At 38.2% G+C, this 15,766-nt stretch overlaps 1 protein-coding gene across 1 annotated transcript in view; it reads left to right on the top strand.

Annotated features, from left to right (window-relative positions):
• Positions 1 to 14,660: 14,660 nt before the first annotated feature.
• The window catches only part of BLM (BLM RecQ like helicase), a 61,054-nt gene continuing 59,948 nt past the window's right edge, over positions 14,661 to 15,766 (top strand). Inside the window, exon 1 of the mRNA XM_008687794.2 lies at positions 14,661 to 14,759. Within this exon, the coding sequence (XP_008686016.1) occupies positions 14,662 to 14,759 (98 nt within the window). The 5' untranslated portion in view covers position 14,661. The remainder of the gene's footprint in view (positions 14,760 to 15,766) is intronic.

The following is a 15,766-nucleotide window of genomic DNA, read 5'->3' as shown; positions in this document are numbered from 1 at the left end:
CTTCTGGGTTGTTACTGATTGTTTAGTTACTTGTTCTACCAATTACTGAGAGCTAATTTTAAATCTATAATGTCGTTTTCTGTTTGTCGTAATTCTATCAGTTTTGCTTCATGTATTTTGCAGTTACTTTATGGGCCGTATGGATTTAAAGTTGTTATATCTTTCTGGTGAATTGAATTATCATTATACAATGACCCTCTTTATCTCTAGGAAGGCTTTCTGTCTTAAAAATCTATTTTGTCTGATATTAATATAGCAATCCAGCTTTCTCGTGAGTTTTAACATATTTTTTTCATCTTACTTTAAACCTTTCTGTATACCTAGTGTTTTAGACATGTCTCTGACAAACAGAAAATATAGTAGTTAAATTTCATTTTTTAAGTTCAGATTGATAATCTTTTCAGTCAAAGTAATTGGTCAGTTTATATTTATTGTAACAAATAATTAGGTTTAAATCTAACTTATTTTGTACTTTGTATTATATTTTTCCTTTTTTCTCCTTTTTTATAGCTTTTCTTAAAGATTTATTTATTTGAGAGGGAGAGAGCATGTGAGCAGGGGGAGAGGGAGAGGGAGAGAATCTCAAGTAGACTTCCCGCTGAGCATGGAGTCCGAGGCAGGGCTCCATTCCACCACTCTGAGATCATGACCTGAGCCAAAATCAACAGTTTTAAGTTACTCTACTTTTATTCTTCAGTAGGTGCCTAGAAAGTGCCTCATGTGTATTTGTCCTCTCAAAGTCTAAAGCTAAATAACACCATACACCCCTCACAACACAGAGGCCTTGGAGCACATTAACTCTCTTTACCTCACTTATGTGTCATTACTGTTGGGTATTTTAACAATTATTTTAGCCCTACAAGACATTATTATTGTTGCTTCGTGCAGTCAAGGCTTTCATAGATTTGGCCACATATTTACCGTTTTTTTGACTTCCTTCAGTCTAGCTATCATCTGAGAACTTCCAGGTAGGCTCACTTTTCTACTACCTTAAGTACCTCCTTCAGAATCTCATTTAATGAGAGTTGCTGGTAGCAAACTGTTGGTTTTGATGATCTGATATGTTTTTATCACCTTGATTTTTTAAATAACAACTTTGAGATATAATTCACAAAACATGAAATTCACTCATTTAAAGAGTACAACTCAGTGGCTCTTACTACATTCATAGACTTGTGTAGCCGTTGTCATGTTTGATTTCAGAATATTTTCCTCAACTCAAAGAGAACCTCCACACCCCTTGCCGTCACCCCCCAATCTGATCACCACCCCCACCCCCAGGCAGTCACTAACCTACTTTCTTTATTCACCTTTGTTTATTCTGCACATTTCATATAAAGGGAATCATACCATATATGGTTTTTTGTGACTGGCTTCTTTCCCTTAGCATATTTCAAGGTTCATCATTATTGTAGCATGAATCAGTACTGTATTCCTTTATATGACCAAATAATATTTCATTGCAGGGATACACATGTTTTATTTTTCCATTTGTCAGTGGATGGCCATTTGGGTTGTTTCTACTTTTTGGCTATTATGAATAATGCCTCTATGAACATTCAGGTACAAGTATTTGTTTGAATCCATGTTTTCCATTCTTTTGAGTATATATCTAGGAGTGAAATTGCTCTCTGTTTAATCTTTTGAAGTACTGCCAGACTTTTCCAACACAGCTGCACCATTTTATACTCTCAACAGCAATGTATGAGGGCTCTAATTTCTCTGCATCCTCAACACTTATTATTCTGTTGCTTTTGTTATAGTCAGTTTTAAAAGTAACAGCTTTCCTGAGTTGTAATTCATATATCACAAAATTCATACTTTTAAAGAATATGGTTCAGTCTCCATTTTTGAAGAATATTTTTGCTGGCAAAAGAGTTCTAGGTTATTTTCTATCAGCACATGGAAAATATCATTCTAATATCTTCTGTTTTCATTTTTGCTGAAATCAATTTTCTATTCAAAGGTTGCACAATGATATATTTTGATGTGGATTTCTTTTTTATCTATCCTGCTCAGAATTTGTTTGCTTTCTTGAATCTGAAGATTAGTGTCTTTGATTCTGGAAACATCCCAGCTGTTATCTTTTTTTTTTTTTTTTTAAGATTTATTTATTTATTTATTTGACAGAGATAGAGACAGCCAGCGAGAGAGGGAACACAGCAGGCGGAGTGGGAGAGGAAGAAGCAGGCTCCCAGGGGAGGAGCCCGATGTGGGGCTCGATCCCGCAATGCCGGGATCACTCCCTGAGCCAAAGGCAGACGCCTAACGACTGCGCCCCCCAGGCGCCCCCCAGCTGTTATCTTTTTAAGTATTCGTTTTGTCCCAGTTTCTCCTCTTTCTGGAACTAGATTTCTGTTTAATTTCTGTTAGAATTTCTTGCTGTATCTTCCATGTCTTCTAACTTCTTATATTTTGCACCTGTTTTCTTTATCTTTCTGTGTATGCATTTAAGTCAGAAACCATGAAGGATCTTAGATTTTGCCCTGCTTTTAGACTAGTAAGTTAGCCTGTCAACAGTTTTTTATACATGCATAAATGCACGTTTAAATATGTACTGACAAGACCCAAGACCCCTGGATCAGAGATGCAATTTATTACAGCAAAAACAGCCAGCAATATCTTGCATGAGTTCCCCACGCCCTTATTCCCACAGGGTGAGGTGATGAGGGTGAGGTGATACCTGTGCATACATACAGTTCAGTGCATCACAGGAAAGGAATTCCAAAATTCAGAAACATGAGCACTTAAGGGTTGCTGACACATCTGCACATCCTTCCCTCCAGAGAGATCGTTACCCTAGGATGTAGGCAGGTCTACCCTCGGTGAGATGGGGAAGGTGCCTTAACACTTATTATCTTGAAATGTAAGGAAATGTCTCCAGGAAGGGAAAGGAGACAGCTTTGTCTTTACTACTGTGGGATGTGTCTGGGGAGGTATGACTATAGATCTCTCTGGAGGGACATGCTATGTCTAGCTGCAAAAGACTTCACATGTCCTTTGCTCAAAAGGCTTGGACCATGTAGGAATATGAGAAATCCTTGGAGACAGATCCTGGACACTTTCTTCTGATTTTCCCTCACATTTACTAATTATCTTTTTAGTTGTGTGTAATGTACTGATGAATCCATTCATTGAATTCTTAATTTTGGTTATTGTATTTTTCATTTTTAGAAGTTCTCTTGGCAAAATCATTTTATAGTGTTCTGTTTACTGCGGATACTTCCAAGCTCGTCTTTGATTTTTCTAAACATAATAAGTTTAATTGCTTTATACTTTTATGCCTAATACTGTTCGACTGTTTTTCTGTTACAACTAGTTCTCATTCCTGGTGCTTTGTTTCCTTGTGCACTTGGCTATTTTTGTCTGTGTTTGCTACACAGTGTCTTGAAAAATTATTTACGGGAGTTATTTAAGCCCTAAGATAAAGGTGTATTTCTCCAGGGACATTTTTGCATTTGCTTCTGCCAAGTGCCTTGGAGTTAGGATAACTTTAATGTAAATTCACGACTTGCAGTTTTAAGAAATTACTCAGGTGTAAAAATTGATTTGAAAATATTCTTGGGCTTGTGGTCTCAGGTTCTGTCCACTTAGTCCCTCAGCAACTGGTAACTTCCCTTCACTTACAGACACCAGGGATAGAAATGGGGTTTATTTTTGGTTTACCTTTTCCCAAATGATATAGCCATTGGGGGTGCTGGTTTTATAGGAGAACATTTCCCACCCTGGTTAGGCCTTAACTCTCATTCTGTCCATCTTTTCCCTCCAAGGCTATCAAAATTAATGTGCAGATTCTCAGGATGAGACATCTGTCTTAGGACAAAAGCAATTTCAGTGCTTTCCATAACTCTCTGATGGCCCACTTTCATTTAGATTTTGGCCTGATAATTTTTTTTAACTTCTTGTCAGAGATTTGATATATTTAATAATTCCTTTTCTTACCCAACACTAATCTAGAGCAACTGTCAACAAATCTTTTCTATGAAGGGCCAGATAATAAATATTTTAGGCTTTGCAGACCAGATAGTCTCTGTCATGACTACCCAACTGTGGTGTTAAAGCAGCCACAGGTAGTATGTGAACAAATAAGCATGGTTGCGTTTCAGTAAAACGTTGCTTACGAAAACTGTCTGCAGGCCAGATTTGGCCGGTGAGTCGTAGTTTGCCAGCTGCCGATCTAGGGTATATTGCTTGCTGAACACGCCAGTAACGCTTCTTAAGTATTGATTATTTTCCTTATTTTGTTGTGCTTCTCTCACCACACATTAAACATTATGTTTTGGAGACTAGGTTTTCTTTTTTAATGATGCGTACCATGCCGTTTAAATTAAGGTTATGTTGCACGTAATTGTATTTCCCAATGTTATTTAGTGTTCTTGTCTTGTGTTTTTGTCAAATGAACTTGAGAAGCATTTTTGTTGAGTTTTGTGAAGTGTTCTTGTGGTGTTTTCATTGGAATTTTGTTAAACTCATGAATTAACTTATCAAAAACTGTTAATGATATTTAAACCTTTCATTGAAGAATATGAAACATTTGTCTGTGAAATATTTTTCCAGATTTTTCTTTATTACTCCCAGTAATATTTGGTCATTTTCTTTATATCATGAAGATGTATGTCTTTTGTTAGGTTAATTGGTAGTTTAATAGTTTCCATTACTATTGTTAACTGAATGCTTTTGAAAAATTGTGTTTTCTAGTTAGTTATTACCACTACACAAGAAGGCACTTGACTTCTGTGGATTTCTGTTTATCTTTTATTTAACCACTTTGTTGAAGTTTTAATTATCTATTGTTATGACTGATTTCCTTTGGATTGTGTTGGTATATAATCATATTGTCTGCACGTAACGATATTCTCTTTTCTAGTATTTTCCTTTTTGAATATTTTCACATTGGCAAAAAAGTCCAATATGAGAGTGAAAATAAGAGAACAGCCTTGCTTTTTGTCAGTATTTTAATGGATTCACCCTGTTGTAAAATACAAGATATTACAGTGGGCCTTAATTTTAACTTCTAATTCTGTGTTTCAATCTATTAGAAATGGTTTGAATTTTATCAGATGGCTTTTCAAAAATGCATTGGTAGTACATACTGTATAATTCTATATATATAAATGAAGAGGTTCAAGAAGAGGCAAAACTAATCATTGGTAATAGAGTCAGTGGTTATATCTGGGGTATATTAACTGGGAAAGGGAACAAGAAAACGTATTGAGGTGTTAGAAATGTTCTATACTATGATTTGAATGTTTATATAGTTGAATATGTAAGTAAAACTATATTGAGACATACATTTAAAGACATATCAGTGCACTTTACTGCATGTATGTTTCACCCCAATAGAAATGTATTTTTAAAATCTATTGATCTGATCATACTGATTTTTATTAAATAAACTGTTAAGATGACATATCATATTAATGGTTTTACTTAATGTTAAACCAGCTCTACATTTTTGGGATAAGCCATAGTTGATCACAGTTAAAGTTCTTTTGAGGGGTGCCTGGGTGGCACAGTTGGTTAAGCGCCTGACTCTTGGCTTTGGCTCCGGTTGTGATCTCAGGGTTGTGAGATTGAGCCCCACATTCAGCTCCACGCTCAGAGCCAAATCTGCTTGAGTTTCTCTCTCCCTCTCTCTGCCCCTCCCCCCACCCTGTGCACATGTTTACGCTCTGTCTCTCATTCTCTCTCTCTCAAATAAATAAATAAATAAATCTTCAAAATAATAAATTATTCTTTCATTTAATACGTATTAGTTAAGTGCTAGGTACTTAGAGATGCTATGGGTTATAAAACCAATAATGGGGGCGCCTGGGTGGTTAGGTGTCTGCCTTCGGCTCTAGTCACGATCCCAAGGTCCTGGGATCGAGCCCCACATCGGGCTCCTTGCTCAGCAGGGAGCCTGCTTCTCCCTCTCGCACTCCCCGTGCTTGTGTTCCCTCTCTCGCTGTCTCTCTCTCTCTCTCTCTCTCAAATAAATAAATAAAATCTTAAGTAAATAAGAAAAAAATAAAACCAATAATGGCCCAAGCTGCATAGTACTTACAACCTAGTAGAAGAAATAACCAATCAAATAATTACAAAAATGAGTGTAGAGTTACAACCGTGATAAGAACTGCAATTGAGAGGTATTTGTTATTATAAGAGTGTATTATAGGGGAATTGTTCTTTATCAAACACACACGCACACACACACACATATATTGCTTACTATTTACTGGAGACCATTCTGAACACTACAAATACTCATTCACTCAAATTCACATAACAACCACATGAGGTGGGCTGGCATTGTATAGATGAGGAATCTGAGGTACAGAAGAGGTTAAATGATAATGTCCAAGGGCACCTAGCTAGTAAGCGGCAGTGCCAGGGCACAAACCCATGTACTTTGGCCCAGAACCCATGCTCTTAACCTCTTACGCTACTCCCCAAATATGGAGTTTTCCTGAAGGAAGTAATGATTCAGTTGAAGGAGGAGTAGGAGTAAACTGTGTCAGGAGGGTCTGATCAAAGGCTCCTGTTTCAAGAAGGAGCATATAGTCAACTATGTCATTTACTAAGAGGTCTGCTTCTCCCTTGTGTGCACTCTCACTCTCTCAAAATCTTTTAAAAAAAGAAGTTTGGCTCTTCAGGGAAGGAGATACAGAGTCATATAAGCATTGTGTTTTGGGGTTTTCTTTCCTGAATGGGAGAGGCTCTCACATGTTTAAAAGGTAAAGGGATGGCAGTTGAAAAGGATGGACTAATTATGCAAGACAGAGAAAATTAGTAATAAATAGAGTAAGGTTTTTTGGGAAGGTGGAGGATGTGTAGGGGGATCTAAAATTTTAGGTGGAGAACTTGACCTTGTCAAAGAGAGTAGGTTGGGTCCACATAAAGCTTGGGGGGGGCTTGCAAGTTTGGCAGCAGAAAAGTGAGGAAGTTTCCTGTGGTGGTTTCTATGTTCTCTGTAATGTAGAAAGGAAGTCATCTGCTGAGAGAGAGGAGTGGGAAGTTTGAGGAAGTCAGGTGAGAGGGGATTGACCAGAGAAATGTACATTTCCCTGGCAGAGCTGCAGGCCCATTTGAGGTTGGTGAGCATGAACTCAAGTTTTTTACTTCATTCTTAGGATGTTTTAGGGTCAAGACCATGCTTGTGTTGCAGAATGAATTTGGTGCTTTTTAGAGAAACTTTATAGTATTCTTTCTGTTTTTGACTGTTCATTTTGGTTTCCTATTTCTTGTATCAATATTGAGGACATATTTTTTTCCAGAGAAGTCTATTTAGATTTTTCAAATCAACTATCATACTTTAGTACTTAGTGTTTATATATTTCTCTTTATGTTTTATTTCTTTTTTTATATTTTACTTTGTCCTTTCATATTTTGTTTTACTATTTGTCCCTTTATTGTGCTCTAGAAACAACCTCTGGGTGTTATCAGTTCCTATAATTTTTCTTACCATTAAAAAAAATTTTTTTTGAGGGGCGCATGGGTGGCTCAGTTGGTTGGCTGAGGTTGTGATCCTGGAGTGCTGGGATCAAGCCCTGCATCCGGCTCCCTGCTTAGTGGGGAGTCTGCTTCTCCCTCTCCGTCTGCTGCTCCCCTGCTTGTGCTCACTCTCTTTCTCTCTGTCAGATAAATAGATTAAATTAAAAAAATTTTTTTGAATTGTTATTCTGTGCTTTGTCTAAGATTATACACATGTATAATTAGTTCCTTGTTTTCCTCTCCTTCAGTCATATTCAAATAAAGCAGATTCTTACCAAGGGTATGGGCTTCTGGTGGGACTCAGAACCCTCTGAAACTTATTTAAAAATTGTGTTCATTTTTCTGGACAGAGGGTCCATTACTTTCATCAGATTGTTACCAGAATCTATGACCTAAATGCTAAGAACCACTGCCAACTAAGAGTTCAATATGTAGTGTTTTAATTTTCACTGTTTAAAAATAGTATCATTCTATAATATTGAGATTTTTTATTAACTCCAGTTGTTTTACTTAGACCATAATTTAAACTTTCTAAATTTTGCTTTTATTTTCTGTATTAATTTGTTTTTATTAACTCATGCCTCCAGCTTAAAACTGTGTAATCTCTACTTTTTTGTATATGTTGTTTCTTTGACAGTTTTTTTTATTGCTCATCAACATTTTTAAAAAGATTATATTCTCGGGGCTCCTGGGTGGCGCAGTTGTTAAGCGTCTGCCTTCGGCTCAGGGCGTGATCCCGGCATTCTGGGATCGAGCCCCACATCAGGCTCCTCTGCTGGGAGCCTGCTTCTTCCTCTCCCACTCCCCTGCTTGTGTTCCCTCTCTTGCTGGCTGTCTCTGTCTCTGTCAAATAAATAAAAATAAAATCTTTAAAAAAAAAAAAAAAGATTATATTCTCTACTTCTCATTTTATTCCTGCCAAATACCTATTTAGTTCTGGGATCATAGAAGGCTAATTTTAGAAGGAAACACAGAAATTCTCCAACACAGCCTCCTTATTTTACAAATGAGGATGCTAGAGAGAGTAAATGAATTCTTCCGAGCCACACAGTGAATTTGTGGTGGGATTGACCAAAGAAGCTGGGTTCTTAGTACATTTCTCATTCCCACTGGTCTTTGTGTTTTGTAGTAAAGTGATGCTGACCTCCTTACAATTCTGTTTCTTTCCATTATTTCTCCTTGCATTTTTAAGTTTTAGCTTTATTCATTTTCTTGCTGTGTTGTTTGGGTCATAGAGATTAAGTGTAGTTTGGGCTTTTTATCATTCTGCAGTGACTTTTTTATTCATTCCCTTTGCCTTGGACTCTTCTTTGATATAACGTGTAGGTTCTTTCTTTTTATAGCTCTAATCCGTTGTTTTTGGGGGGGGTTTTTTGGTTTTTTTTAAAGATTTTATTTATTTGACAGAGATAGAGACAGCCAGCGAGAGAGGGAACACAAGCAGGGGGAGTGGGAGAGGAAGAAGCAGGCTCATAGCAGAGGAGCCTGATGTGGGGCTCGATCCCAGAACGCCGGGATCATGCCCTGGGCCGAAGGCAGACGCCTAACGACTGTGCCACCCAGGCGCCCCCTAATCCGTTGTTTTAATTTTACTTATTAAATATAACTGGAAGTTAAATAAAAGTCTAAAAGATGGAGAATTACTTTAAATACATTTTCACTATGGATATGAAAAAGAGCTAATTAAAACCTTTGTAATAAAAATAGCAATACAGAAGATCTTTGGGAAAATGGACCTGACAACCACCTGATACCCACTAATTAATAAATTTCCCTTTCTTGTGGGATATAGTCGGATTCCACATTTTGACAGCTCTGCTTTTCTTGGGTAACTCACACAGATATGCCTCTTTGCAGAAGATAAACTATGTATGACAATAAATGAAGAAATCATACATTTATGAAATCCTAGTCAAAAGTCTCTCTTCGTCTAGAAGTTGTGTTTGCTTGATGTTTGATTAGAGAGAGGATGCTTGTCCCTGGGGCGCCGTTGAGGAGAAGTGGAGGTTTGTAAGGTTATGATTGGCCCTCACTTTTGCCCCAGGAAAGATAGCTCCTCCCTTTGAACAGTGACCAAGTGGAGCTCACCCCTGAGACCTCCACCTCCAGCAGAAAACTGGAAGCAGTGCAAGACATACCTGAGTGTAGTTGCCACTGAATTTCTTAAGAGCAGTCTTTTTGGCTAGTCTATCCCCATGTCCTGAAGTAGCCATCCTAAGACAACAGAAAGAGTAAAAAGAAAGGCTTGACCCAGAGAGAAGGTAGTACTGATTGTGATAGATCCCAAAATAATAACTTTAGTCTCATTTATTAAAAAAAAAAAAAACGAATTCTGCTTTTTAAAAAAAAAAGGGAGAAAACTTTGCTTTCTTTGTCCTACGTCTTTCTGTTTCTCTGCGGTCTTTAACCTTACTTTTGTTATAATAACTGTGCGTTTCACAGCAAACGATCCTTTTCCCGCTAGTGTTCTCAGAACACGTCTCAGACCTGGTTAGCTCAGATGAGCCACTCCTTCCACAAACTTTTAAAATTATTTTTATTGGTTTATTTTTAAACACTGAAAGAAGTTAACAGTTTATTATAATTTATCAAATTTAACAATCTATAAGTTCGCAGCCACCAGCGGTTCTAGCACAATTTCAGATGCAGTTGGGAATTTAGGCATTTCCATGAAGCTGTTAGTGTAGCGGGCCTTGTAGGTAAAATACACATGTACTTTTTTGTTTTGTTTTGTTTTTTAAAGAGAGGCAGTTGGTAGGGGCAGAGGGAGAGAGAGAATACCCAGCAGGTGCCATGCCCAGTGCAGAGCCCCACGCGGAGCACTCACAACACCGAGATCATGACCTGAGCCAAAATCAAATCAGATGCCTAATCGACTGAGCCACCCAGGCCCCCCACGTGTACTTTTGATAGCACACATGAAGGGCTCTCTCTGAAATTGACCTCAGCAGACTGACTCAGGCCACGCAACGTGGCTTTTATTGTTCGGGATGTTAGTGCATGTTCTCGTTCCACAACAAGTTCATGACCATCTGAAGACATCAATTTGACATCCATGGCGTCAGGGCCTTCACAGCCATCATAGGTGTTCTCTTCTCCACCCCTTACAAAAAAAAGATTTATTTATTTTAGAGAGAAAGAGCATACATGTGTGTGCAAGCTGGGGGAGGGGCAGAGGGAGAGGAACAGACTTCCTGCTGAGCTTGGAGCCCCATCTACTTTGAACATTTCTCTTTTTTTAAGATTTTATTTATTTATTTGACAGAGAGTGACAGCCAGCGAGAGAGGGAACACAAGAGGGGGAGTGGGAGAGGAAGAAACAGGCTCCCAGCAGAGGATCCTGATGTGGGGCTCGATCCCATAATGCCAGGATCACACCCTGAACCGAAGGCAGACTCCCAACCACTGTGCCACCCAGACTCCCCTACTTTGAACATTTCTTAACAGCCAGTTTGGGAGATAAGGCTTGAATCTTACAATGTTAAAACTCCAGGGGCACGTGCGTGATGCAGTCAGTTGAGTATCTGACTCTGACTCTTGGTTTGGGCTCAGGTCATGATCTCAGGGTTGTGAGATTGAGCCCTCCTCTCCCACCCCCACCATCAGGCTCCACACTCAGCATGGAATCTGCTTGAAATTCTCTTTCCCTCTGTTCCCCGTCCCCACGAGCTCTCCCCCCTTCAAATAAATAAATAAATCTTAAAAAAAAAAATACTCCAAAAAGATATTTCTCTTCTTGTCACATGTGAATGAAAGTTGCTTGGATATTTATGCTGAGGATCTTATTAATGCTGTGTCCCTCAAGTAGTCAGAAGTAGTTCTGTTTATTACTACAAATGTGATGCTTTTCTTGCTTAGCTACTTGTAGGATTTTTTTTTTTTTTAATTTTTCCTTTTAGGGGCACCTGACCAGCTCAGTCAGTGGAGCATGCGACTCTTAATCACGGGGTTGTGAGTTCAAGCCACACGTTGGGTGTAGAGATTACTTAAATTTTTTTTTCCCTTTTAGTTTAATGTCATTAGACTACTTCTTAGTATCACAGCCTGCTTGTTAAGTAAAGGTCATCTGTTTCTGGCCTAAACTATTTTTGTTTATTCAAGATACTGTGCAGCTAGGACCCCTTTAATCATGTATTTTTTGCCGTTGGTTTCTTTTAATTTACAAAGACTTGAAGAAGTCTCGTTTACTGGGTATGTGTTTTGTTTTCCAGCTCGATTGTTATCATCCTCTCATTCCTTCTTTTCACTCATTTGTTCTTTCTATGCACGGATATGGTTTTGTGGTTTATTTTGTTTTGTTCAGTAAATTTTTTCTCACTGTTAATCAATGCTTTGCTTATTACCATGGCTTAAGAATGATTTCCCTCCTGTAAGTAAGAGAAAATTGTTGATCATTTTCCAAATTATACTTGTGATTCCTGTGGTGAGTCTAATTCAGAGGTTTATTTTACTTTAAGTTTTCTGGGCTTATTGCTTTGTTCCTCTTCTCTGGTATTACGAAACTTTTCACTGGTCTCTGTTTTCAATTTATTTTCCTCCTTTAATTTTATATCACTGATCTTTGCTGTTGTTAGTAAACAATTTTTGTGTGTCAAACCATTTAATGTTTTAATGGAGTAGGTACAAAGGAGACATCTTTTTGCTTCTCACCACTTACCAACTTCTTAAGAGTGTTCCCACGGAAGGATATCGAGTAGAGAATTGTGTGCTTGCTACCATGCTTTGGAATGTGTCTCTGGCTAGAGGATGCTACCCTCCGGGAATAACCAGAGTCATGTATCTTAAAAGTAGGGAAAAGTGCCACAGGGTTAAGGATGACTGCATGCTGACTATGAATGCATAATGTGTCACTGCAGTTGTGAAATGCGTAATCAAACATCTGTACTATGGAGGTGGCTTAATACCCATACCATCGTGCTATGGAGTGATGTTGGAAATCTCTTAGAGTACCATGGCTGGCTTTGATCCAAAAATACATAAGACATGGAAAATTCATAGAAGGATAAGATATAAACTACAAAAACTTAGAAGGAATATGGGGAGAAGTTAAGTGATGATGCCATGGACCATTTTGTTCTGCCTAGTGTCTTAAGGTTGAAGGTCTGGGTGCCTCCAGCTCCGTGCCAGCTGCTAAGGCTGACGTTCTGAGAGGCAGCAGCATGGCTGCACTCTCTCTCATTTGTGCTGTGAAGGACTTCCACACCAGACAGACCTTGGAGAGAGCGTATTTCAACAAAAGACCAATCCTTTTATACTGGATATAAAATGGGGGGGGGGGTGCCGAGGCGCCTGGTAGGCTCAATCAGAGGAGCATGCGACTCTTGATTTCAGGATCGTGAGTTCAAGCCCCACATTGGGACAAAATGGGAAGGTGCCTTTGGACACACGGAGACTGTGGTTTTCACATATTTTCCATGAAAAAAATATCAGGGCTTTTTGGGGAAATGGCTGATTCTAAGTCTGGGGCAAAAGATGCACAAGATTAGCCTGGAATATCTTTTCATTCCTGATAGTGAGGGAGCTCTCAAAGACTACTGAAGTTATGTCAAAAGGACTAAGGAGACTCCACTTGCCAAACATGAAATAATTGGACAATCAATAAGGATGATAACTATTGGACTAAAATATACCTAATATGTTTAACCTAGGAGTTTATAATACTGAAAAAAAAATTGACCACCGTTGGGTATTGTTAGAAAATCAAGTCATTGTTTTGAAAATTAATAAATAAAGGAAAGAATCTAACTTTTATCCTGTCTTTCCTGTGTGAACTGTACTATACTAGGTAATAAAATAGATCAGAGGAGGCTTCTCTTGGTAGAAATATTCCAGGTAATGAATCCAGAAGGGAAAACAGGATTAAAATATATCATTTGAGGAGTTTAACTTCCAGAATGGTAAAGTGAGGACACTGGGATGTGTGTACAGATGAAAGGATATTGGATGAGTTGATGATTGTTGACTCTGGGTGACGGGTATGTAGGAGTTCATTATAACCCTTCTGCCTACTTTTTTATGATTATCTTGGTAACAACTTTATTAAGATATAATTCACATTATCAGTGTGAATTATTCAGTGTTTATTAATTCATTAGCTGTTTTACCTAAAGCATATTAAAGAGGAAGAAGAGGCAGAAATCATTCCTTCTGGAGAATGTGGAACAAAATTTATATTATAATCATCTTCATCAAACTGGACAATGGAAATTTCTCAATTGAATATAATTCCATTTCTTCCAAGTTCTGTTCACTACTATCTAAAGTAAAATAGGGGTTCCTGGCTGGCTCAGTTGGAGGAGTGTGACTTTTGATCTTGGGGCTGAGAGTTTGAGCCCCACATTGGTTGTAGAGATTACTAAAATAAATAAACTTCAAAAAAAATCAAGTAAAACAGTTGTTAAACAGATTATTTTAATAATCAGTGAGTGAAATATGACTTATGTAAAACTTCGTATTTCCATGAATATCATCTAGTATTGTTAACCCTTCCTCTTGAGGAACGTGGCATAAAATAGAAGTAGATGTCTGGTAAGAATGGAAAGGGGTTGTAACTATCAGCCTGAATGAGAATTTTTGACTATGCATAGATATCAGCTATCCTGTCTTCCTTCAGCCTCAGGAATTTTAAGGTGGCCGAGACTCTGCATGCATTATCCTGTGCGGTCACTCGGCACTATTACACTGTCGCACGAGGGGTGTAAATGTGCTTGGTGAAAATACTCTCTCAGGCAGAGACTTGGTGATTATGAAGCACGGCATCTTGCTGGCAAACCATGGTTCTCACTGGTGATGCCTTCCTTCTTTTCCGTTCATCTGTTCTTGGGCTTTTCCATGTGCTTTCATCGCCCCCACCTCCCTCCTATCCAGCTTCCGTTTTCTCTTCAAACCCAACTCAGGTCCTGTTTTTCTCCAAACCCTTTATAAATAATCTCTTCTCTGATGTCTTTTGTGCTTATTTTAGCATCGAGGGAAACCAGGTCATTTTGCTATTTAAGTGAGCCTTCAGTGAGTTAAAGGGTACATACTTCAAATATCAAGTTGTGAAAAATGTCCAAACAATTCATTGACCAATAAAAACCCTGATTCATCTGGGCACAGTTGGAACAGTGCTCCACCCCCTGCGAAATACTATGATTAATGCAAAGTACATAACTCCACTGATAGTTCTTTTCCTCACCGTTCAGGATCATGGCTGCTGTTCCGCAGAATAATCTACAGGAGCAACTAGAACGCCATTCGGCCAGAAAACTTAATAACAAATTAAGTCCTTCAAAACCGAAATCTTTGTAAGTATTTTGGCTGGTATACAGGCACTGACCCACAGTATCCTACAAATGCAGTATCTTCCCTTTCAACCCTTTCACTGGGCAGATGAGGAAATGAAGCTGAGGGGTCAGTGATGTTCCCACTTTGCAAATTAACGGTAGAGCGTGCGTTAGCAGGTCCAGGTAATAAATGTTCAGTACCTTTGCCCTGTTCCTGGCGTGTGATGCTTGCTCAGGAAATAGCTGTGGGATGAATGAATAATGAATCTTCTTATAAATTTGGGCAAATAGATATTTTTAATATTTTAATATAATTTTATATCCATTCCAAAAACAGTTTATAAGGACACTGTAGCTCTCCAGTTCTGTTCTCTCCTCCCAAGCTAGACTCCAAACTCCTGATGATGATATTTAATAATAATTTCTATTCTTTAACAAATATTTCTATTCTATTTGATAATAATATATTTAATTATGTGTAATATAGTAATAATGTATTTAATAATAATTTCTAGAACTTTACCAACTGTTCTGGGTGCTGGAGTTTAAAGTTACCGTTGAACTTCATGTCACCAAGGCCAGCAGACATCCAGGACACTTGCCCCTTTTACTTGTCCTTCAGATTCCAGTGTAGCCTGTTAGTTGTCAACTCTCTTCCTCATAGAACTTGTATCAGAGAGACAACAAGTCACCACATTTGAGTCTCTTCTCTTTTTCTTTTATGCTGTCCCCTCCCGCCAGAGGTGCTAGTAATTAAGGACAACGTGCCTGAGAAATAAAGTAGTGCGAATGGCCTGGACATTCTCAAAACTGAATAATTCGCTTCTAACTTGGAAAGATCAGAGCATACAAAGTATAATTTAAGTTCCATATAAATTTTAAAACCAGAGAGGGAGATAGATTCTTTGCTCGTTTGTGATACAGTGAAGGAGTTGCTGTATGAATCAGTAACAGATTTTAGAGTTTTGTCTAGTTGGTGGGTTTGTTAAAACTAATCAGTCTAATTCCGTTTTTCAATTCTCTTTCAG

The sequence above is a fragment of the Ursus maritimus genome, unplaced genomic scaffold (genome assembly GCF_017311325.1).
Source record: "Ursus maritimus isolate PB19 unplaced genomic scaffold, ASM1731132v1 scaffold_27, whole genome shotgun sequence".
Taxonomy (NCBI): domain Eukaryota; kingdom Metazoa; phylum Chordata; class Mammalia; order Carnivora; family Ursidae; genus Ursus; species Ursus maritimus.
Note: the sequence above shows the minus strand (reverse complement) of the source record. Positions and strands in the feature narration are given on the sequence as shown.